The sequence below is a fragment of the Patiria miniata genome, unplaced genomic scaffold (assembly GCF_015706575.1).
Source record: "Patiria miniata isolate m_02_andy unplaced genomic scaffold, ASM1570657v1 HiC_scaffold_7, whole genome shotgun sequence".
NCBI lineage: Eukaryota > Metazoa > Echinodermata > Asteroidea > Valvatida > Asterinidae > Patiria > Patiria miniata.
This window is the reverse complement of record NW_024037074.1, coordinates 33,837,086-33,862,092: the sequence shown is the minus strand read 5'-3', so window position 1 is coordinate 33,862,092 and position 25,007 is coordinate 33,837,086. Positions and strand designations below refer to the sequence as shown.

The 25,007-nt window shown below is 41.1% G+C and overlaps 1 protein-coding gene across 4 annotated transcripts in view; it reads left to right on the top strand.

Moving 5' to 3' along the window:
* The first annotated feature begins 2,206 nt into the window (after positions 1–2,206).
* Positions 2,207–25,007, top strand: part of LOC119744788 (DIS3-like exonuclease 1) — a 46,718-nt gene continuing 23,917 nt past the window's right edge. Inside the window, exons 1-12 of one of the 4 annotated variants that reach the window (XM_038220925.1) lie at positions 2,207–2,255; positions 2,733–2,817; positions 7,238–7,371; positions 8,435–8,568; positions 9,272–9,423; positions 13,347–13,428; positions 15,238–15,388; positions 17,172–17,307; positions 18,332–18,388; positions 20,481–20,569; positions 21,606–21,724; positions 23,275–23,378. In XM_038220925.1, the coding sequence (XP_038076853.1) occupies positions 7,242–7,371; positions 8,435–8,568; positions 9,272–9,423; positions 13,347–13,428; positions 15,238–15,388; positions 17,172–17,307; positions 18,332–18,388; positions 20,481–20,569; positions 21,606–21,724; positions 23,275–23,378 (1,154 nt within the window). In that variant the 5' untranslated portion in view covers positions 2,207–2,255; positions 2,733–2,817; positions 7,238–7,241. Of the gene's footprint in view, positions 2,256–2,732; positions 2,823–3,974; positions 3,994–5,853; positions 5,892–7,237; positions 7,372–8,434; positions 8,569–9,271; positions 9,424–13,346; positions 13,429–15,237; positions 15,389–17,171; positions 17,308–18,331; positions 18,389–20,480; positions 20,570–21,605; positions 21,725–23,274; positions 23,379–25,007 lie in introns of those variants that run through there. The other 3 variants (XM_038220926.1, XM_038220927.1, XM_038220924.1) reach the window with 3 other exon arrangements.

Below are 25,007 nucleotides of genomic sequence, written 5' to 3'. Positions count from 1 at the left end.
ACTTTAAGAAAATCTCGTAGTGAACATCTGCTGGATTTAGGTGAAAACTTGACATCAAACAACACCAAGCCCTTTTGGAGATACATTAAAAGTCTCAGGCAAAGCTCAACTGGTGTCTCAACACTCAACACTGCTAATGGTATTGCTACAACACCCATTGACAAAGCAAATGCCTTAAACAGTCATTTTCAGTCTATCTTTACTAAGGAAAACTGTGACAACATCCCAAACCTTGACAGTCCGAAGTTTCAACAAATGTCTTCTATTACCATCACAACTGCTGGCATCAAAAAGCTGTTGAAAGAGTTAAAACCACAGAAAGCACCAGGCCCTGATGGCATCCTTCCAACGATCCTGAAGGAACGTGCTGACAGTGTCGCTCCACTCCTACAACAAATTTTCCAGAAATCCATTGATACCGGGGAGCTGCCAGACGACTGGCTCAGGGCTAACGTCTCACCTATCTTCAAAAAAGGAAACCGTTCAGATCCATCAAATTACAGGCCAATTTCACTGACATCCATCCCTTGCAAGTTGCTTGAACATATTATCCACTCTAACATCATGTGTCACCTTGATCAGTACAACGTTCTCAACAATGAACAGCATGGGTTCCGCAAAGGCCGATCGTGTGAAACCCAACTCACCCTGACCGTAAACGACCTCGCTAAAATCCTAGATAACCAAGGGCAAGCCGATGTAATCATCATGGATTTCAGCAAAGCGTTTGACCTAGTTCCACATCAGAGATTATTGTCAAAGCTGAAACATGTTGGGATCTCTGGCTCTCTACTCCACTGGATCAACACTTTCCTTACAAAAAGATCTCAACAAGTAGTCTTAGAGGGCAGTTCATCTAGTTCAATAGCTGTGACATCAGGAGTGCCCCAGGGCACTGTGCTTGGACCGCTACTCTTCATCTTGTATCTCAACGACCTTCCGGAAGGAATCTCATCTCAAGTGAGACTTCTGGCAGATGACTGCATATTATACCGTGAAGTTCAAACTCCAGAAGACAACAAGAAACTACAAAACGACATCGATACCCTTTGTAACTGGGAGTCCAAGTGGCAGATGCGATTTAACGTCACCAAATGTTACGCCATGCACATGACCCACAAAAGGAAACCTCTTCTGTCATCTTACAAGATAAACGGCAATTCTCTCCAAACAGTCACAAATCACACCTACCTGGGAGTAGAATTAAACAACAAACTGAACTGGGCCGAACACATAAGTAACTCTACTACTAAAGCAAACAAAGTTCTTGGACTGTTGCGCAGGAATCTGTTCAGCTGCTCCACCAAAGTTAAAGAAACTGCATATAAGACCCTGGTCAGACCCAAGTTAGAATATTGCGCCAGCATGTGGGATCCATACCATCAGGACCACAAAAATAAACTTGAAGCTGTCCAACGCAGAGCGGCCAGGTTCGTCTGTAAGGACTTCAGGCGCACAAGTAGTGTCTCATCCATGATCACCCACCTCGGATGGAAATCATTGGAGGAACGCAGAATCATATCCAGACTAACCTTGCTCTACAAATCCATTCACCACAAAATCGCAATTGATGTTGATCAGTACCAAGTTGATTCCAAACGGGACAAAATGTCAACTAGAAAATCATCTTCATTATCCTTTGTTCACCCTACATCTAAGAAGGACTGCTACAGATACTCTTTCGTACCAAGAACAACAGCTCAGTGGAACCTACTTCCTCCAGAAGTCAGGGAAGCTACTTCAGTGGAGTCCTTTAAGTCAAGACTCCATGAGATGCAGTTGTCTTCAACACTAAGGGGGCCTACTAACAAAATTGTTTAGGGATGCTGCTAGCCACCACGCGCCTGCAACCGTATATCCCATAGTGGAGTTTGCTTGCAGTACGCTACAGATACAGATACAGATACGTGCGCGCGGTTGCTATAATTCGTCAGATCATGTGCGCGACATCGCGTATAGCTGCAATTCAAAACAATTCAAAACATGATTCAGCAACTTTTGATTTGAAATTGAGATCCTAGAATGCTGTTTTTCTCGGAATATACAGCTGAAGCTGAACTGAAACTTCCTCAGGCTAGTTGTTCAATATCCTTCATTAGATTTTGAACACTTTTGTTGCTTCAAACGAACAAAATGCACAAATTACAAATGATGGCCTATATCTTTAACCGGAACCCGCCGCAGCGACAACCCGCCGCGCGCCGCCGCGAGAGGGCGCTGTCACGACCATCAAGTTACTTCTGCCATGTCTGCATGTCCCACACTAGCCCCATAAATGTGGCCTATTTACTGGACTGCCTCCGTAAACATAGGCCACACATCCACATGTACAAATATCGTGTCGACGGAGCCAAATTTTGATTTTCACATTTAGGCTTAGTTAGTAGGGTTTTTTTGCTTTAGAAGCATACTCACCCTCTTTATAGGCTAATCAGAAAGTGCTGCCTTTTTCAGATGTATGTTTTTCGTGAAATTTCCAGATTCATTTTTACACGTTTGCGTATCAAAATTTCAACATGAAATTTCACAAAAATTAGACATCTGAAAAAGGCAGCACTTTCTGATTAGCCTGTAAAGAGGGTGAGTATGCTTCTAAAGCAAAAAAAACCCTACAAACGAAGCCTAAATGTGAAAATCAAAATTTGGCTCCGTCGACACGATTTTTGTACATGTGGATGTGTGGCCTATGTTTACGGAGGCAGTCCAGTAAATAGGCCACATTTATGGGGCTAGTCCCACACGTTCTGTTTCCTTTATTTCTATCATGACATAGGCCTACATGATTATATGAAGACTTTTGAAGAGTCATGATGATGGGTAAGGTAACATTTTCATTCGGTAGTTTTATTCTCATAGTGATAGTTCAGTAAAACGCTTTTCTAACGAGATTTCCATTATCTGGCCATCACTTAACACCGTCCCTGCATGCCCTGTGCACAAACTAGCTTGACTGAGTAGGCCTGTTCATGGAGGAATTCTACCTCCATGGCCTGTTCAAGCTCTAGTCTAATCGCATAGGCATTAGACTTGTTTGAAAGGAAGGAAACACATGTGTTCCTTTCTCCATGGTATGAGAGTCCCAAAACTTAAGGTATCCATAGCGTGCAAAAGTTTGTGCTGCATAATAAAACCAGTGTGAATCAAATTTGCAAGCTTCTTACTGGTAGGCCTACTAGTACAGTTTCTTCAAAAAAAATTAATCCCCAAAACTTTTGCCTCGCAAAGTTGCTGTTGTGAGCATTGCATCACCAAAAATTCAGCTTTTAATTCTAATTTTGCAGAGAGTTATCGAAATCCATACGTGAGACATCACGTTGATGTGTACTGCAATGCATTGTGCAAAAAGACTCCTCAGCTATAACATTTTCATCGTGTAGATAAAACAGCGCCCTCTTGTTGATCTGAGTGAATGCAAAATGTTTCATTTTTTAACAGAGGGCGCTATGTTCATTTGGCCATCGATTAAAAAGCAAGTAAGGCCAAGTTCGGGCAAGGACCATTAGTCGACTAGTGGTTGATTTGTGACGTACCTTACGTCTGCGCACTGATAGCAACGTGCGAACGTCTCTAGTCAAACGCTGGTCAAAATGTCATCGCAAAATTTCTGGATCCTGGCTCTCTGCTAGCGTTATGAATGCGCGCGGCTATTGGTTACCAGCGAAGCAACCAACCCCAGTAGGCTGGTTCCAAATAGTCGACTAGCGTAGTCAACCACCGTCGACTAGACAGAGTTCGGGCAAACGTTAGTTAACCATTGGTCAACTATAGTCCTTGCGCGAACTTGGCCAATGCTGCAAGGCTCTACCTACACCTACCCAGAATACATTGGGAATCACACACACATTTCCAGAGCATGGAGATTGACGTGGATGGTTTTTGAACTGCCAAAAACTTGCCTTAAAATAGGAGTTAAGGTCTCAAATTTCGCAGGTGACATGCTTGCTACTATATCATTTTGATGTATGTGTTGTGTGGGCATTAATTAGCCTAATGGTGAGTAAAAAAACGTCAGTAGTAATTTTGCATGTTTTTATGCACTCACGGTCCCAGTCTGGCATTAGACTAGAGCTGGAGTTACTCAAGCTACAATGTATGCACAAACCATCGTTCAAGACTAAAGTTTTGGAGTTTTACAAAACAAAACTCAACTGCAGCTTTGAATCCGATAATGTTTGTACCTGGCCACTGACTGTCGTTGTGCTGGCTGCAGGTTTGAATAAATTCCCATTTCTTTTATTCGGCTCGCCAGTCTTCCACTTGAAAGTGTTCAGTTCTAGTATCGCTTACCGCCCCTCCCCCCCCCCCCCCCTTCTTGTTTAATTCTTCCTTCTTCTTCTCTTTATTTTCCCCTTTGGCTTTTTTTTCTACCTATCATATTCCCCACCCCCTCTTGTTCTGTTTTTTTTTGTTTTGGGGGGTTTTTTTTAGAAGAAAAAAAAACAAAATATGAGATCTGGTTTTCCTGTGGTAGGATGGCTCTGTTGAGGTGCTAGTCACCTGTTCCATCTTGCCACTCACTGGCTTAACCGTACGTATTCTGGCATAAACTCTTTTTTTTACAATTTATTGAAATTGTAAATTCTCTGTATTTTTATAAAACATATGAGACTGGTCTGAAAATTTCTAATTGTTTTCTCAGTAAATACTTCAATATTTTCCCTGCTAAATTTGACTTTTTAAATTTTAGGGCATATTAATATCACTTCCTGATGACTTATGTACTCCGTGCACAAGTACCCCATCAACGGCCAGAAAAGGAGAGTTGGGCATGTTGGGGGTGACCTAGACTGGTTCCCAGTCCATCCACTGCATATTTCGAATATATCCAAAGTTATTGGAGGCGGGGATAAGTCTACGAGACTAGTCTGGTTCCCAGACCTGACAATTATTCCCGACACTCACGTTTAAATTGTAGGTCAGGCAGCCTCCGTTGTTTTGTCCGTGGCTAAAATAAACATGACGACATTGACGGCCCTTTTTAAAAACTCAGCTTCGTTTTTCACTAGTTATAGCTTTTAATGTTCCGATCACAATTTTCAAATAAATCACTTGCTTCATAACATCTAACTCAAGCTACATAATATCATACAGTTATGATAATACAGTTTTATATTTCTGTAAGAAAACATTGACTAATGTTGACCTGGAATCTTCAAATCAAAGTTAGGCACCCAAAAAGCACTGTTAGTGTTAGCAGGCGGAGCCGAATAAAGACCACGCCGAGTTTTTTGAAAATGCCAGTAACAGTCGTCAAATTCAAAATAGTACATGACGCAGCAAAAAGTTTGCCCCTTGTATCGTTGTTGAACTTCAGGTTTTCTAAATAAAAAGCAATGAATATTAATTATCAACTCATTTTTAAAGTTTTTTATAAGCAATTAGCAGTTAATAAAACCTAGGCCTACATTAAACTTGGAAATACTCGGGCGCTATCCGATTGTCGGCGAAATGAATTCGGCAAACATTTGGACATTTTCGGGAAAATGAGGAATTCCTCCCGTTTTAGTCACGTGACATTATTTGTTATACAATGTATTACTGACAGCTACCTGACCTAAGATTCATCGGGAATAGTCAGAATCTTTTGGTCTGGGAACCAGACTACTGCGAGACTTCCACGTTGAACTCGAACATATTTGCACGCCAACCAGTACAGTACAGTGTGTGTCCCGTCCACGGAGCTCTCGAAAGAGGCTTACAAAAACGCGCCCTCTGTTGTTGGCGCATGGAGCCCATACGCCACTGAAGGGACAATTTAGTGATGGTCAGATTTGGGAATCTTTCCAAAAAAAAATGATTTCGTATCATCACTATCTCCAACATACACATGCATGGGGATCCTCTTCCATCATCTCTAATTTGAAAATAATGCGCTCAAGTGTATACATTTTGTAAATATATTTTGTAAAAGCAGTATTAATTCCTTAATATTTATAACTATGTATTTATACCTTGTCATGTAATGTTTTATGTGATCACAATGAGATGTGGTAAAAAAAAATAAGGAATGAATGAATGATTTGATCTTTCAAACTAGCAGTACGGTAGTTGGCAAGGTACAACTATAGAATACAGGGCCACTTCATTCTTTATCCGCATTGCTGCGTGGATGCGCTTTCGGCTCTCTATAGCACCCTATAAAATTATGTAACTTCACTTGGATCGTATCCTTTGATGCACGAACTTTAACCAGCAGCCAAAAAAAAAAATGTGGAAAGTGAATGCTTTACCAGTAAATCAGGCAATTTTTTTTTTTAAATCTGCTTTTTACAGCTACTTACTAGGTACAAATGCAGGGGGATGCTTCCGGGCCTGCAGAAGTCGAAAAATATGACTGCACGATGACCTTTGTTGGTCTCCCTCTGTCTTCAAAATTATAGTTAACACGTATGCGATTCATTTCACAAATTGCGTTGTAAGTGCTCCTCGATGTAGGTGTAAGTTTTAGCACAACTCGGTGACTGTTATATGTATTTATTTAGCATTCATTAAATAGTCGTCTGGTATTCAACGAAGAGTCGTCGGATCTCTTCCGAAAATTTGTTAAAATATTAAACAAACTGGTGGATGTGTGATACAATTTTAAAGGAAAACAAGCTCTCGGTGGACTGTACAGCTACTTTGAAATTTCAAATGCAACATTCCAGGCTTATTCATAATTGTTCAATGCATTTTCCATTTACAACTTCACATTGTCTGGGTATTATAGTCTCCTTTATGTAATTTTCAAGGCATAAAACTTGCTAAGAAAAGGACTACTATACCAGACACGTCATAACTTGCGACTTGTTTTAAGCCGTTGTCAAAGAACTTACGACACGTTCATCACATCGCAAGTTTTGTGAAATGGATCATACGACACATCGCGTGTTGCGACGTGTTACAGGTAATAACTCCGGTTGCGACACGCTGCAGGGCTTCATTGGACTTTTCCATTGTGTACACGCGACAGATAAACATCTGCTGCTGTAGAAAACAAAATTATAACACATTTTTAAAAACATTTTGACCTGATTGAGGAAACCGAACTTTTGTTTGCATATTCCTTGTGTCCAGAATTATGTGTAGAGAAGGTTCAATGTCCACGGGCGACGTGTTTACCAAAAATAAATCGCAGATCCACTGACCTTCATTGACTAAGAGGATAAATGATGAAAAAAAAGTGATTTAAGGTCATGAGTTTCTTTTCTGCCATCATAAATGTTCACATGACACATTTACCCTCTCTTTTTGGCAGCAAGATGCTGAAAACAGACAAGGTACTGCAAGTGAAGACGAGGCAGGGGCGTGCCTTGAGGCTGGTGAGGGAGCACTACTTGAGGGAGGATGTACCTTGTAATAGTCAACTCTGCTTGGCTGGATGTAGACAAAGTGAGCCATCAAATCACAACAACAAAACAAACAAGTCAAAAAAAGCGAGACAACATTAGACTGGATATCTTAATTAACCCTGACTCCCTAGGCCTTTGTGCTAGGATGTAGCCTCAATCCGGCAAAATCCTCCAATTGGTCTCATGGAAAAATAGCATATAGCCTCGATCCAGCAAATTCCCCCATTATTTCTTGAATATGGTCCGTGGAGGGGTGGACTACTGCCTGAATCCTGCAAAATCCTGCGGCAGTGACCGGCCTATATTTATGCATGGCTGAGCAAAAAACAACACAAGGTCCGGCCCATGACCTTGACAAAGTGCATCCTGTGAAATCAGTAACGCACTTTTGCCATGTAACCTCAATCCTCCAAATTCCTCCACTTTGGCAAAGAGGATTTTGAAGGATTCAGGGTGGTTAGGGTAAATTAAAGATCTTAAGCCCTAATTAGCCCCTAACCCACCTCAGTCCTCCAAAATCCTCCTGGCGGTTTTGGAGAACTGAGGATGAATGGTGTTTGAAAAACATGAGGATTTCGGAGGATTGAGGATGAATGGTGTGGAAGCACGTGAGGATTTTGAAGGATTGAGGATGAATGTATTTTGAGAGTCAGGACTGTCTTGACGAGTTTAAAGGACTGAGGCGCTTGGTATTGAACATCTATCAAACGTAAGTAAGTGCACAATTTTGGAGGATAGAGGATGGATCGTAGCAGAGAGGGCCTAGGTGGTTAGTTTTAAGGTACTGTGTTCCAGAGATAACTAGTTTGAATCTCATTCCGGTCAATATTGTTCATTGGACCCAGTCAGTATACGGTTCAAGTAATGAAATCTGATTTACGACGATAATAATTAACGTTTGTCATTATGAACAGTAGATAAAGCCTTGTCCCAATTACTTAGCTATGTCTGGCAGTTACACACATGTCTATGGAGAGTGGATTAAGTTGTTACTGTAGGTGGATATGTACATTTGTATTTGCTTATCCGGATGAGGTCTAAGATGACCACAAGTGACCAGAATTCTGACTCAAGGTATTTTCTGGGATTGTGCCCTTTCCCAGCTGGAAGTTCCACCACGCCTGCCGACGTGACGCATTATCTCATTCCTGACTGTCGCGTCACCGGCGAGTTTCTGGAAATTTTGGAGTTGCCGGAGTTTACGGGAATCGTCTTCATGCAGACGGTGCTTCACTATGTAAGTGTGAAAAGGTTCAGTCGCTGCCCGTTGTAAGAAGAGGCTTGAATAATTTGCAGTTGATATTATTCAGGCATGCAACGTTTCCTCGGATCCGCTGATTTCCTCGTTTTTTACTTTCTTGTCATGAATGCCATGACAACTTGAAAAAAACTGTTCATGTGTACAAAGTCTTGTGTGGTTTGGAATTTCCTCGTTTTTTCTAAATTCCCAGTTGCATGCCTGATTATTTTAGTTTCAGACAAATTGAAATTTACACTTTTTCACACAAGTTACGGGTATTTATTAGAATAAAATTATAATCGAACGATGTTTTGAGAGATAAAGGAACGATGTTTTGGGAGATAATATGCAGAAATGTGGAGAACAAAAAATATTAATTTTTTTCTGGTACGTGTTCAGAATCAGGAGAAATATTTATAACTTATTGTATCTTTTTGTTTGATGTTTTTATTTACCTATTTCTTGATTTTTTGAGGGGAGGGGATATTTAAAAATCTTGATATATAATCTGTTGTATATATTTTGTGGTTTTTTTGGGAGGGGGTGGAGCTGTCAATTGCGTAATGGGGGCCAAATACCATTGAAAACTCGTATGAAAATTAATATTCTAAACTGATTCTTCCAAGTTCAAAATTTGTGAGTAATATTTTAGTGTACAGATGACAGGTTTTATGAATGTCAATTTGAAATTTTGTTGCAGGTGTTGCACGAGAAAGGACGTCGCTTTCACCGACGCTTACGGACCAAGGTCAGGGACGGTCGGAACCACTGCGCGGTCTTCGCCAACGAGTTTTGCCGTTACGCCTACACTCCCAGACAGCCGGGCGAGAGCCATGGAGATTGGCTTGTCAGGTAGTTTATATAAGCTTTCAATCCATTAAGCCCTGCCTACTGACCGTGTTGTATTCAAGGTACTTGTGATAGGTCACAAGTCATCGTAAATAAATTACAAGTCATCATGAGTAAATAACAAGTCGTCATGAGTAAATCACAAGTCATCATGAGTAAATCACAAGTCATCATGAGTAAATCACAAGTCGTCATGAGTAAATCACAAGTCATCATGAGTAAATCACAAGTCATCATGAGTAAATCACAAGTCGTCATGAGTAAATCACAAGTCGTCATGAGTAAATCACAAGTCGTCATGAGTAAATCACAAGTCGTCATGAGTAAATCACAAGTCGTCATGAGTAAATCACAAGTCGTCATGAGTAAATCACAAGTCGTCATGAGTAAATCACAAGTCGTCATGAGTAAATCACAAGTCGTCATGAGTAAATCACAAGTCGTCATGAGTAAATCACAAGTCATCATGAGTAAATCACAAGTCGTCATGAGTAAATCACAAGTCGTCATGAGTAAATCACAAGAAGTCATGAGTAAATCACAAGTCATCATGAGTAAATCACAAGTCATCATGAGTAAATCACAAGTCATCATGAGTAAATCACAAGTCATCATGAGTAAATCACAAGTCGTCATGAGTAAATCACAAGTCATCATAAGTAAATCACAAGTCATCACATCACCATCACAAATCATTAAAGGGTGCAAGCCAGTAAATCGGTCCGAAATTGCCTACCCCGGCCGAATCATAATAATAATAATAAATATGTTCTTATATAGCGCACAACTCCTAGTGACTAGATCGAGGCGCTGTCGAGATGAAACATAGTTAGACTCGATACAGTTCAGTTTTGAGCAATTTCTTGAATGTAGCAGCTGAGGTAGAACATTGGATCTTGTATGGAAGATTGTTCCAAAGGCGGGGGCCAATGTAACCCAAGGAACCCCGGCCAACAGATTTAGAGCAGGTAGGAGTGTTCAAGGTGAGTGGATCACGGATTGATCTAAGTCTACTCTCACGTTGATAAAATGATATGAGGCTAGAGAGGTAAGGTGGGCCTTGGGAGTTGATGATCTTCCAAACGATCAGGAGGATTTTGAATTTGATTCGTTGCTGAACGGGGAGCCAGTGCAGTTCGTTGAGTACTGGGGTTATGTGGTCATGGAGGTTGGTCTTTGTGATAATACGGGCAGCCCAATTTTGTATTTTCTGAAGTCTTCTTAGTAGATATGCCGGAATATTGGAGAGGAGCGAATTGCAGTAGTCGGTATTTGAGAGAACAAGGGCTTGAACTACGTGCTGAGTTGCAGATGTGGTGAGATATTTCCTGATGTATTTAACTCGGCGTAGATGAAAATTGCATTTTTTACAGAGCGCCGAAACTTGGGCAGTCATAGCCAGATGAGAGTCAACCATCACACCAAGATTGCTACACTGTGTTGATGCACAAACTGTGGTGTCACCGATGACAATCTCGATCATGATTTGCATGCCCTCTAATTCTTCAGTATTAGAGCATTTTGAAGAACATGAACTTGATGATTTGTAAAAAAGAAGGTTGGAAGCCACTGCGAGCTCATATTTCTGTGAAATGTGGATGATGATTAGGCCCTAATTGGCTCTATTTTTCAAAATGGCGATGGACTTCAGGACTGCTTTTAGGGGTTATCATCTTTGGATGGAATTTTCTCCCAAAAGTCATTGGTTAACCCCCAGAAAATTGAACAGAAAATGACGATGATGAAATGAGCTTTAATTTGATGTACATCTTGAACACCTCCGAGAGTTGTGAGTATTTTTTCTGAATTTCTGAAGTGGGGGCACTTATCATTGGGGTCTATGGAAATTTATTTACTGGTCTGCAACCTTAAGTCCCAAATCTACTCACAAGTTATTCAAATGAATTCGGGTGATTCACAATGCAGTGCGCCACCAAGAGTTTGCCACGGACAGTTCATTTTCTCCCAGTGCATTGTGGGAGATGGTCGACAAATTCACTGCACGGGACATATGAAATTGTTCGTTTGTCCGGTCAGTAGTTTCGTAAGCGTATGATTCGAGTATCTGTTTGCCCTTTATATATATATATTTCTTTATATCAGTATGGTGTTTATTGTAAGGCGGCAGAACGCCATGCCCCAATCTATAACAAATTTAGCTCAAGTTGTCTACTGACACTCATTCAATTGGGCCATGTTTTGTCGACCGTAAACTTTTGGCAAATTCTTGGTGGCGCACTGCATTGTGAATCACCCGAATTGTCACAAAGAGATATCGTGTTCAAATATGCATCCCTTCGTTACTTGTGACTGGACTTGCATGGGACTTTTGATGTACCTGTGTACGTGTTCTACATAACCACCAAGGATCGACACACAAAGGGAGAACAACAGATCCTTTCAGTCCTTGGGCGTTGGGTCTCTTGTTGGAAACTGGCCTCTGTAGTAAGTTTGTGTGCTTAGTCTATGGGAGAGTGTAATATTACACATGTTACAGGAACAAAGGGAAACACAAAGCATTGTCCTCAGGAGTATAGTAAAACACTACTGTCTGATCCGTGACAAGTCTCGACTGCAAGACTGCCCACTGCACATACAGGCAACACGTGTACCTCTCCAGTTCCACACTGCAAGCTCCAAATGGGCAGGACCCAATTTCACCGCGCTGCTAAGCACAAACATTTGCTGAGCACAAAAAAAGTCTGGCTTATAAAAGCAGGTTATCAGCCAAGACTCCATGTGATTTTTAATGCCAAGCAAACAACAGCTGAATTTTAATCACGAGCACTATACATCACGTGGAGTTTTGGCTGATAATCTGCTTTTATAAGCCAGACTTTTTTTGTGCTAAGCAAATTTTTGTTCTTAGCAACGCTGTGAAATTGGCCCCTTGTCTGTAAGCATTTTAATTTTGTGTCGGATATGTATTTGGCTGCGCAGTCAGCATTGTGAATGGTCAAAACAAGGACAAGGCTCCAAGGATCTGTCTATAGACCATTAGGCCAAAAAAAAAAGTCTCTGGTTTCTGGTATGCGCGCGCGTCGCCGTAGCCATGCGCATCGGCAAAATGAAAAAGTTTTTTTTTTTCAATGAAAGATGATGTCTCAAAACCGCCAAACTCACTGGTTTAACTGGAATCCTGCTGCTGCACAATTTTAACGTGTTTTTAGATTGGGTTATGGTCGAGAATAAGCTTTATGTGGCCTCTCTGTACTCCCATATATTTGCACTAACTTTAGTCGGGCACCATTTGCAGTCATCAGCCGACATTTGAAGCAAAAAAATCGGGTAAAAAAAAAAAAAGCCGCGTCCCTGCACCACTTTTTGGGCAAGCTCCATACCAGAAACCGGAGATTTTTTTTGTTGGCCTTATCATGTTGCGACCATCTTGATTGTTTCCCTTTCAAATCAACATAAACAAAGCGAGGCCGGAAGGAAAAATAGTCTGGTCCCTTTTTGCACAAAAAGTATCATTCCGAACTGTTATTGGACACAAGGGAACATGACTGACATGGTTGCAGCATGATAAAGGTCTATTATCACTAATCAACCTATAGACCCTTTGCACACAACAGACGTGTTTGAGGGTTTTTGTAGTGGGGGGAATATAAATTGCACACTATAAGAACCCTGAAATAGAAAATGAATAGAATTGGAGCTGTCTTATCACTTAACCCCATGCGCACGGGAAGCGGTCATGGCCTCTGCCGCTAATCCTCATTGGAATGCAGTTGCCAGCTGTGGTATGCCGTGGCACACGGCTAGTGGGTAGTTCCACAGCTGCTGCTTTTGTGCAGTCCGCTACCACACAAAGGCTGTGCAGTCATGCGGGCCACTTGCTCTATGTGTGGAGGAATGTCCCCATTACACCCCGTCCTTAAGGGGTTAATAAAGTATGTTCCAACAGCTTTTGTTCTTGCTTCTAGGGTTGTGTATGACAGCGCTGTGTGGTATTACAATCATCTAGCTGGACAGAAAGCCATTGTGTTTCTGACACAAGACGAAAACGTGAGTGTGGAATAACAATTTCTTGACAGCCACCACTTAGGCCAAGGAATATAAATCTCCGGTTTCTGGTATGGAGCTTGCCCCAAAAGCGGTGTGGTGACGCGTTGTTTTTTTTTTTTTTGGCCCTTTTTTTTTTTCTTCAAATGTTGGCTGATGTTGCAGATGACGCTTTGATCCCTTAAAACTCTCAAAAATATCCTTCAGGGTGGAGCTTGAGGTGACCTCAGTAAGGCCATAAGGCTTGAGAATTCTGCACCCACTTATGATCTTGACTGACATGAACATTTTTTGAAAAATATTGGATAAGATAGTCAAGAGAAAAATCAGAGAAAACTGTATAACGTCGGATAATACAGCGACATCGACATCGTGCATGTGCTGCCAGGCTAGTCACTAGTCTGCTCCCTTACATATTGCGCCGGTTCCAGATACAGGACCGTCGCTCCCTCAGTCTGACTTCCAGAAGCACAGTTGCAAAATTACAACACCGTTTGCAAACGGTGCCTGACTAAATGTAGTGCAAAATATATGGGAGCCTAGAGAGGCCACATAAAGCTTACACTCGATCGTAACTCCATCTAAAAACACATTAAACTTGTGCAGCAGCAGGATTCCAGTCAAACCAGTGAGTTTGGCGGTTTTGAGACATCATCTAACATTGAAAAAAAAAAACTTTTAAATTTTGCCGACGCGCATGGCTACGCGCGCGACCAGAAACTGGAGACTTTTTGGGGGGGCTTTAACTCTAGTGAGTGTTGCTAACGTTAACCTACTGATAGGAATCTGTATGTGGAAATTGGAAATTGTGACTGAGTTTTTATCAAGTCTGTTCACGTCTTTACAAGTCAATCCCAAACCATCTTGTCTAAAGCGACACGAAATTCAAATGCGCTGTTACAAAGGCAGTGTATTGGTCATTGTCCATTCCCTATTACTTAAAGGAAACATACAATAGGATTTTTATGACTGAATACATTTAAAACAGCTTTCTTGCCATGTAACTATGACTTTCCACCTCCTTTGTAATCAGTAAAAGGGAGAAATTTGAACATTTTAGTTTTTACGCTAATGAAAAATGTCCATATTCATGAGCCAAAGCGTGATGTCATTCAAGGCAGAACAGTAGTGTCTCCATAGCTTTGTGTACAAATATATATCCCACTTCGTTTTCTTTGAGTAAGTTCCAATTTTTACTTGTTTATCATGTTAAACAGCTTGTTTGGACAATAATTAATATAGTGGACAATGTTTCTTCAAAACTGTTGTTGGTAATTTTGAAGGACTAATTTTTGTACTGTTCATTTGCACTTTTGACAAGGAGTACCTTGTGAGACAAAAGCAAAATAGCACCCTCTTACATGTACTGATGAAAGGATTTGCTAATAATTGAAAAACTACCACTCTTTCATCACTCTCAATGAAAACAAGTATTAAGATCTTGTATGTATTGTTGCAACACATAGTAATGTGCATGAATACAAGATGAGCTGAATTTCCACTGCATGTTTCCTTTATGGCCAGACTTGTGATGGTCTTAACAACAAATCTAGATCTTGAGTTCTGGTCCCAACCGAGCATGCATGCAAACCTGTGCTAAGTTTTTCAACGTCTTTCTTTTTTTCCCCCAATTTTTTGAAACGTTTCAAGAAAATGGCAGATTTCCAGATACATGTTCAGAATGCGCAGTCTAGAAAATGCCCTCAGGTGTTTGAAAACAAGGCTTATATGAAAATGAAAATCATTGATCCATTCCTTCAAACATGAAAGCAATATTGAACTTTGGTGGGGTTTTTTTTGTTTTTTTTTCAGGCAATAGCCAAATATGGAAGTGAGACCATTGGTGTTCATGTCATGAATATTCATCAGTATCTGGAGGTGTTTTGGCCCACCCTGACCCAGGCTCATGACATCTACGAATCGCTTGCTGCATCACTGGCTGATACCACGGACAACAAAAAAGGTAAATTTTCCCAGTTTTTTTTTTCCCCGCCTCTTAATTATTACGTCACATTGAATGGCCGTGCAGTGAGCAATCAATAATATACATGTACATTTGGTGTGCAGGCGTGGGCTGAACGCCACTGAAAATGTGGTGTCGGGAAATAATGATGTTTCTTTAAAGGGAATTTACATCATTTGCTTTTGCTGTAATTTTCAGAAATGGATGGAATTGGGGGGTTGGAAATATATAGCAAATAGCAGTTACACTGACTTTTTTGAGGTTTTGGGTTCGAAAATGCTATAAAAACCAAGAAAAACAATCATTTTCCTGTAGTCTGGTTCCCTGACTCCATATAAGAAGAAACAGAGCAGTTTACATACATTGGGGAATTGTAAGGTCAGGGAACCAGTCTAGCTGGTTTGTACCCGTTCATAGGTGTGTAATCGATTGCAAACAAGTGCGATGGTCAATTGTGGCCAGTATTTGAAAAGAAGCCAGTTTTTTCCAACGCTGGTCGGCCGACCAGCGTTGAAAATTGATACAAAAATACCACTTTTCTTGAAAATGACAGTATACCAGGTGCCATGATTTTACAGGATGCTTTACACTGTCATTCACTAACAGTCCAGCAAGGTATTTCAAAATGATTTGGTAGTTTTATTTTTTGATGTTTGCAAATGTTGTATTTTCCCTTTAACAGTAAATAAAACGTCACCTTTAATGACCTCTACACCTGTGCCAAAGGTGATGAAGAGGTGATGGAGGCGGATTCCCCTGAATTGTCTTGGTTGTCCCATATAAGATTTTGTTGAAAGTTTGTATATTTTTGAGACATTATTGCTTTGTAATAAGAATATTAATAATGTGTATTTGTAAAGTGCACGTATCTATATTTGTAAAGCGCACGTATATTGTATCGATTGTGTAGTTAAGGACACCTAACATAATTATATAATATTGGATGGCTTTTAGGTGGATACAAGAATATGTTGCACGAGCTATGACAATATTTTCGACTCGTGCAATATTGTCATAGCGAGTGCAATATATTCTTGTATCCACCAAAAACAAGCAATCCAATATTAATATTATTATTATTATTTATATCAGGCTGACTTGATCCGCAAGAAGCACAATTCAAGACACTGTCTTCATTACACCTTTTTTTTGTTTACATCAAACGTTTTGAAGCTGCCACTGTAATTGTTGACAACAGTGCGTGCATAGCTGGCCTTCTTCACGCTGCATGCGCGCGGCGTGTTCCGTGTTCGATGGTACGCGCGTGCTACATGTACGCTCTGTTGAGTGGTTGACAACTGTGACTTTCTATGCTCTTGATCAAGCGGGAACCAGCGAAAATGCCTGGATGACTGCAATAATGATGTTATTGCAGTCAACCAGGTACTTTATTATTGTAATCATCCGGGAACTTTTTATGAAAGCATACAATACGCTGATTTATTTTTACTGTTGGAAGCCTGATATAAATAATAATTGCCAATATTATCGTACAAGGGTGACAAAAGTGACAGAACCGTAAACTAGCATGGAAAAACTAGGCAATGAAAATGAAATTTAGCACTCACAATTGTTTTTCAACCTTTTTTGTTGATAGTTGGTCCCCTCTGCACTATGCTATGACAAATTGCTATTGATAACCAGCCGCATTAGGCTGGTCCTGAATAGTCGACTCGACGAGTCCAACCATCGTCGACTAGCGTGCATTCGATCAGAATTAGACAAACTACGGTCAACTATGGTCCTTGATCAAACTGACCCTGTGTGGTGATTATTACTGCAGGTGGTTGCAAGGAGTACACCGAGTACCTACCGAGTGATGTGCTAGCGGCAGGCATCAAGTCAGGACTGTACATTGAGGGGATGTTGCGAGTCAACAAATACCATGCACAGAACGAGGCATTCGTCGCCAGAGGAAGGTACAGTCATTATTAAGGGAATAAACGTGTGCTTGGCCGGCTTTAAAGCTATAGTCCATCATTTGCAGCCATCTGAAAAGTAACTGGCGTAATTATTGTTGAAAAACAAACTTGGTTGAAAGATAGTAGGGGAACTAAACTCCCTGTGAAATTATTCTTTCTGGGAAGCTGTCATTTTGAAGTAATCAACGAAAGAAGGCCTTGTAGGAAAATTTTTATTAGTAGTTCGTTTTGTTATTCGGCGAAGCGCGCACAAACATTGGCACGACGCACACGCGCGCGCGGTTGCTGTAATTCGTCGGATCAGTGCGCGACGTCGCGTATAGCTGCAATTCAAAACAATTCAAAACATGATTCAGTAACTTTTGATTTGAAGTTGAGATCCTAGAATGCTGTTTTTCTCGGAATATACAGCTGAAGCTTAGTTGAAAGTTCATCAGGTTAGTTGTTCAGTATCCTTCATTAGATTTTGAACACTTTTGTTGCTTCAAACGAACAAAATGCACAAATTACAAATGATGGACTATATCTTTAAACAAGCACCTTTAAAACCCAGCTAGGGGCCTGCTGGACGCGGATAGTGGCCCAAGCCAAGCATATGTATTCCATTACCTTTCGGTCAAATAGTCAAGACAAGAGGTTTCAATTTTTCTTAAAGATTTTACTGAACAATTTTACTTCATGTTTTGTGAAACACCTCTCTAGCTATGTTTATTTGTAAGAAGCACTTGTCCCTTGTCCACATATTGGCCCAGGCGGATTCGAACCCGGGTCACAGTGGTGGGAGGCGTGGAAAGTACTGCCAAGCCAACCTGACTCCCCTCTATGCAGGCATGCAACTTTTCCTCGGATCAGCTGATTTCCTCTTTTTTCACTTCCAATGTGTGCCATTGAAAATACATGTAGAAAAACACTGTACAAAGTCTTGGAAAAATTAGAATTCCTCTTTTTTTGGTGACTTCCCAGTTGCATGCCTGTCTATGCTAACCTGACTCCCCTAATTTTTTTTCATCTCATCAAACAGTGGCAGCAAAGGAATCAATTTGGATTCTGACATCTTGATAGCTGGAATGAAAAACAGGTGAGCAGCAATAATCCTAGTTACATGTAAGCCCCCATAATGAGCCAAGAGATTTTGGAGACTTGTGCATCCTTTGATGATATTTTTGTGAGTTTTAAGACCCAGTATGAGAGTAGACGAGTACAAAACTGGAATGTATCGTGAAGAATAGTCAGACTCCCTATTATCGCGGCATCCCTATTATCGCGGCATGGGAAATTTCTCTTTTTGCAGTGCCAAAACTCCTCCAAGTGGCGATTTTTATCCAGTTCACTAGTCATCAAGGATTTTCTACTGAGTTGTATAAAAAGGACGATTAAAAAATGTTGTGTCTTTCGGGACTTTTAACGATTTTAATAAATATTAACTTTTTCCAAAACTTGCAAAATTCCCTCACCATGTCTGCTAAAAGGTACCGTTTATATTTAACATTAATCTTTAATTGTGCTCTGTCCATGAAAGTTCCATTGTCTGGTTCCCATTCTTCAGCTGCAAATGTAAAATGAAGTCGAACGACGATATTTGCAGTGCGCAATCGTAACAACTTTTACGGGATCAAAGTAGGCACCGCGCGTTAGCGAAAATAAAACGGCACACAGTGTAAAGTGAATGGCGCCCTCAATCGCCGATCAGTAGACTTGCCTCAGGGATTTGTGTTCTCCTTTCGGGGGAAGGGCAGGGTCTTAAGAAATCATCCTGTAGAAATATAGTCTTTATTCAACTTGAACATTACAGGGAAAATATCAGACTTTATTCAGGGGATGTTTTGGTCAAACATTAATATTAATAAAAAGTTGGGATCATTATAAACACCACGGCCGCGATAATAGGGAGTCCACCTACGTTCGCACACTCCGAGCATGTCTATTTTCACAGGCATCGTACACGGAATAAACCACACCACCGTCGGATTTTTTTTATATTAATGTAAAAAGGAAGAGTTATACAACCTAAGAGACAGGACAATTCTGGAAGGTTAGTGGGCAATCTCTCTTCCGAACGAGAAACGTGATAAGTACCGCGATAATAGGGCAACCCATCCTACATCTCAGACAGAATTGGGCATTGAGCCATTTGGTTAGAATAGATACATTAGAGATGAAATTTTTCTGATTTTAATCAGAAATCCGACTTTTTGAATTTTACAACGAAATTTCTGAGTTTCCTACAATGTGTCCCTCAAAATTTGATTTTTGTAACGATTTTTCCACAAAATGTCATTTTATTTCAGTCATAATTTCGAAGAAAAGTCGATGGAAATGCACGTTAAAATTATCGCGAATGTAGTTTTAATCTCTTGCACCAGTCGTTATTGGAATGTTGCAACGGTAGAAACACAGGCATAACACTGATCTGAGCCCTTTCTGGCTGGACAAAAGGTTAAACATTGACAGGTGACAAGGAAAAAATCACTGTGTCGCACGTGCGTGCATATGTACAAAGATGATATGCAATGGTACCGCACCGTACAGTCCGCTATAGCACATGGCCGGTCGGGAACGGGTAGCCTCGTGAACGATCCAGTGGATAAAATCATTATGTTGTGCGATTTTCCGAGGTTTCAGATTTAGTTGTACAAAATGCAATGCTTTACAAATCATAATGATTATCTCGAGGATAGCGAAGAGAGCATTTATTAGTGAAACACCTCACTGGCATTTGTTGGAAGAGAAAGACGATAAATGCCTGATTTTTTCCCCACGTACGAATGCAAGTGGCACAGTGAAGTTGTGTGGTTGAATCATGGACATGATTGAAGCACCATGAACGGTGCCCTTGTCTTTCTGACTTTTTCCTCGACTTTCTCAAGTAAGAAGTGAATTTCTTTGTTGATGACTCCATTACTGTAACCGTAATTCAGGCGTCTTATGCAATGAAAACACTGACCATTTGTTTTTATCATCGTAAAATTTTGTTTGAATCTAAAATAAAGCAGGAGTTGGTGTCTGGAAATTGGGCATGAAGTGTATTGTACATGCATGTGCATGTGTGTAACTGCAGCGCGGCCCAGATTTCGGACAGGTATTTTTGTTCGGCCAATTTTCCGATTTTTTTTGCCATATGCCAGTTTCATCTCTGGATACATGTTAAAAAGCAGATTTTGTTTATGTAGGAATCGGGCTGTTCATGGGGACCAAGTAGCTGTTGAATTGCTCCCCAGGTCACAGTGGATCGGCAAAATCAATTCTTTGTCTTCAACTGGTAAGTTTCCCTTTGATGTACAGAATGTGAAGTTCTAAGAAAATGCCCTCAGGCATTTGAAAACAAGATCTAGAGATAGTGATGTTGCGGATGTTGTGTGATGAGGATTGCCATCACCGGGGATGAGAAACTGAAAAGGCCCTGTCCCCTGTCCTTTTGAATGTACATGGAACTCTCAGGTTGTTGCTGAGGCAAAGGCCAGTACGGCTGGGCACGTTATTAGGTTGAGTAATCCCATTATGTGTTACTTGTGACAGGACTTGTGATGTGAATTGTAATTGACTTGTACTAAGATTTGACCTTTGCTTGACATGTGCTTGACATGTGCTTGACATGTGCTTGACATGTGCTTGACATGTGCTTGACATGTGCTTGACATGTGCTTGACATGTGCTTGACATGTGATTGACAAATGCTTGACTTGTGAATCACTTATGATTGAACTGTGAATTGATTTTCAATTGACTAGTAGTTGACGCCTGATTTGATATGATTAACCCAAACTTTCCCAAATCCTGCAAAATCCTCTTTGCAAAATGGAGGATTTGCAGGATTGAGGCTACATGGCAAAATGTGTGGATGATTACTGAGGATGCATTGTGTGAAGGTCTTGGGCCAGACCTTGTGTTGTTTACGCCCAACAGTGCATAAATTTAGGCCTAGATTATACCTGAAATCCTCCGCACTGCTCCGTGATGTCACTAGCTCTGCCTCAACATGTTGACAGTGATTGGTGGAGAATTTTGCAGGATTGAGAAAATGATCACCCCTCCAAGGACCACATTCAAGAAATGACGGAGGATTTTGCAGGATTGATGCTGTATGCTATTTTTATGTGTAGGCAGTTGGAGGATTTTGCAGGAATGAGGTTGCATCCTAGGGAGTTAGGGTTAAAGATTTGACTACAAACTAGTAAACTTACAAAGTTGTACCAACCGAATCCAACATTAACCCTGTCTGGGCAAGTAACGCAGCTAAGACAGAAAAGCAGTCATTGCTTGAACTGCGCATTATTTGTTATGTGTGATTGGTCTAGGTGATCCAGCGGAGGTATCAGACGTAGATCAGAGCAACGCCAAGCCCACCGGACGCATAGTGGGTGTGTTGCAGAGACACTGGAGGGATTACGTAGCCAGCTTTCCTGAAGAACAAGAGGCAAGTGTATGCTCTGTCTTGGATTCTTTGGAATGGATTCTTTGTTTGACTTGACAGTTATTTTGAGTTATCAGAGTTTGACTTATCAAGATTTCACTGTATATAAACAAAGATTGGTGTACTGGACACTGAATTTGGGAGCCAAACAGTAGGGGTGTGCATCGGAACCGGGTGCCCGGGTACCAGAACGCTGATGTCAGTAACAGGTTCAAGATTATGGGATCGGGTACCCGTAACCAACTTTACATATTACTTAGTAACTTCTTAGACAATGAAAAGAAAGGTTTTGAATGCCATTTTGGGGGAATTTTCAAAATGAAACCCGGGATACATGGAAAACCGAAACAGATTTCACGTTTGTGTGCACTTTAACGTGCGACAGATGACGCTTGCGAAAGTTGCAGTTTACATTGTAAAGCTAAGTTCTTAAGTCAGAATCCGGAATTTTAATTTTGGTTGGGTTTCTTTTACGTGTACCTGGGTACCCGTGTTTTACTTAAATAGGGTACCCTATTGTGGAGTGCTGTGGCCTTGGGGTTAAGGGCATTGGATTCGTTGTCAGTGGGTAAATCTGCAGGCAGTGGGTTCAAGTCCAGCCTGGGGTCGCGGTGCGTGTGCCCTTGGGCAAGGCACTTTGTCACTCGTTGCTTCTCTCCACCCAGGAGTAAATGGGTATCTGTGAGGGCAGAGATGGTTATTGTGATTGAATTAGCTTCCTTGCGCCTAACAGGCTGCATCGAGCTGTATACTCCCCAGGGAGCTGAGATGGTATTTGGAATGTTGCATGGGCACAATGAGTAGTGGTAATAATGATGTAGCACCTTGAGCACCAGTCCTGGTGGATACCTGTGGCATGGGTGGCTTGTGCGTAAAGCGCTCGCCTCTCACCAAGGTGACCACGGTTCGAATCCTGGCCGCGGATCGCATGTGAGTAGAGTTGTGCGTTGGTTCTCTCCTGTGCCACGAGGGTTTTTCTCCGGACCCTCCGGTTTTCCTCCCTCCGGAAAAATCAAACACTTTCGATCTCAGGCTGTGCTCCGTGGTCATATATGGGTCGATGTGGCCAGCAGCCATAGGCGCCTTTACGTGCCAGCGGCCCGACCACGTTGTAGCCGCGTCCTTCGCAATTCAGCATACCAGCTGCAAGTAAGGATGATTAGCCTCCCAAATTATTATTATTATTATTATTATAAATACCCACTATTATTATATTATTACTGCCCGGTTCCCGTAGTACCCAAAAATGCACACCACTACCAAATAGAATGTTCGGTATAGCAGAATGTTAAGTATAGTGGTGAGTGTTATAGAGACTTTCGAATGTATTTGTGAAGCAGCCTAGTAAAGCTGGTTACATCACCAGTTAACAACTTAATAACAGTTAACAAAAATTAACAAAAGTTAACAATTAAATTCAAATTTATCATGTTAAAATACCATACAATCAGAATTGTACTTTGTAAGAAAAATTGTAACTGTAGACAGCAATGATTCAAATGCCAGCTCATAAAGAAAGTTGTGAACTTTGAATTTGTGGACATATTTCTCAGAGCCAAGGTTCTAGAGCGGGCAAGGTCCTCGTCATTCCGTGGGATTACCGCATCCCCAAGATACGCATCAGCACAAGACAAGCAGAGGCGCTCCGAGAGGACAGGTTAATAACGATAGTCATCCCATCATACAACAGCCCATTATCATGTTGCGGCCATCATGATTGTTTCCCATTCAAATCAACGTAACCAAAGCGAAGCTGGAAGGAAAAATTGTCTGGTTCCTTGTAGCACAAAACAAATTATCATTCAGTACTGTTATTGGATACAGGGAACATGACTGAAGTGGTGGCAGCATGATAAAGGTCTATATATTGATTGCATGACCCACTAATACACTAGTTTCGAAACCGCCCAGCTGAGTATTGCTAGCTTGGTGGTGGAGTGGCTGAGACATCTGCACTGAGTATACAATTTGCTTATTACATCATCGAAGGGCAAAAATAGATAATAAATTTACAGCTCCCTGCTACAAATTTCATCCTACAAGCGATAGGTTGATAATCAACCAATACTAAGCAAGTCTACAGCGCGTCCCAAAATACATTTTTTTTGGGGGAGGCTCTAGCGTCGTCGCAGAAACACGTATCGCCATTATTTTTATATCATTTTAAAGCTTGAAATCTTAATTTTATCCCATGTAAGTATTGGGTTAATTTTCAAAAAGTTAATTTTCATTTTTCAAAAGAGTTTGTTTTCGACATGCCTTTATTTGAACACGAATAGTTTTAAAAAAATATCAAACCAATACTCGCCAGGGATAAAGTTAAGATTCCAAGCTTTAAAAATGGTATCAAAATAAAGGCGGTACGTGTTTCCGCGACGACACTACAGGTTCACAAAAAAATTTGCAGGTATTTTGGGACGCGCTGTAGTAACACTGAACCCAGACCAGGCCCCAATTTCATAGCACTGCTTAACAGTTAGCAGAAAAGTTGTGCTTACTATAGCAGAAAATCATGCTGCTGCTTAAGCACTATTTCATGCTAACTGTTGCGCTTGCATGGAGATTTCTATTGTTACGTCACTGATTTAAGCAAAGTTTTCTTCTGGGGATAGCCCTAACAGTCCTGAATCCTCCAATTTCAATAAATTTTGCACTGCCCCTAGGGAGTTAGGTTTTAAGCGTGCTTTTCCTGTGCTTACAGCTTAACGGTCCCTATGGAATAGATGGAGGCTGGGTAAGCACAAAGTCGGCTGTTTAGCAGTGCTGTGAATTTGGGCCCTGATTAAGTCACAAGTGACAATAAATCAGTGTAAAGAGGTCATCAGTCTTAGGCCGTGTCCAAATTACTTGGCTACGGCTAGAATTTACACGCACCTATGGAAGTGGATGCAGCCACTTCCCATAGACCCCTGTGTAATTTTAAGCCATAGCCAAGTCATTTGGATGGAGCCACTGTCCATAGACCCCTGTGTTATTTTAAGCCATAGCCAAGTCATTTGGATGGAGCCACTGCCCATAGACCCCTGTGTTATTTTAAGCCATAGCCAAGTCATTTGGATGGAGCCACTGCCCATAGACCCCTGTGTTATTTTAAGCCATAGCCAAGTCATTTGGATGGAGCCACTGTCCATAGACCCCTGTGTTATTTTAAGTCGTAGCCAAGTCATTTGGATGGAGCCACTGCCCATAGACCCCTGTGTTATTTTAAGCCATAGCCAAGTCATTTGGATGGAGCCACTGTCCATAGACCCCTGTGTTATTTTAAGCCATAGCCAAGTCATTTGCA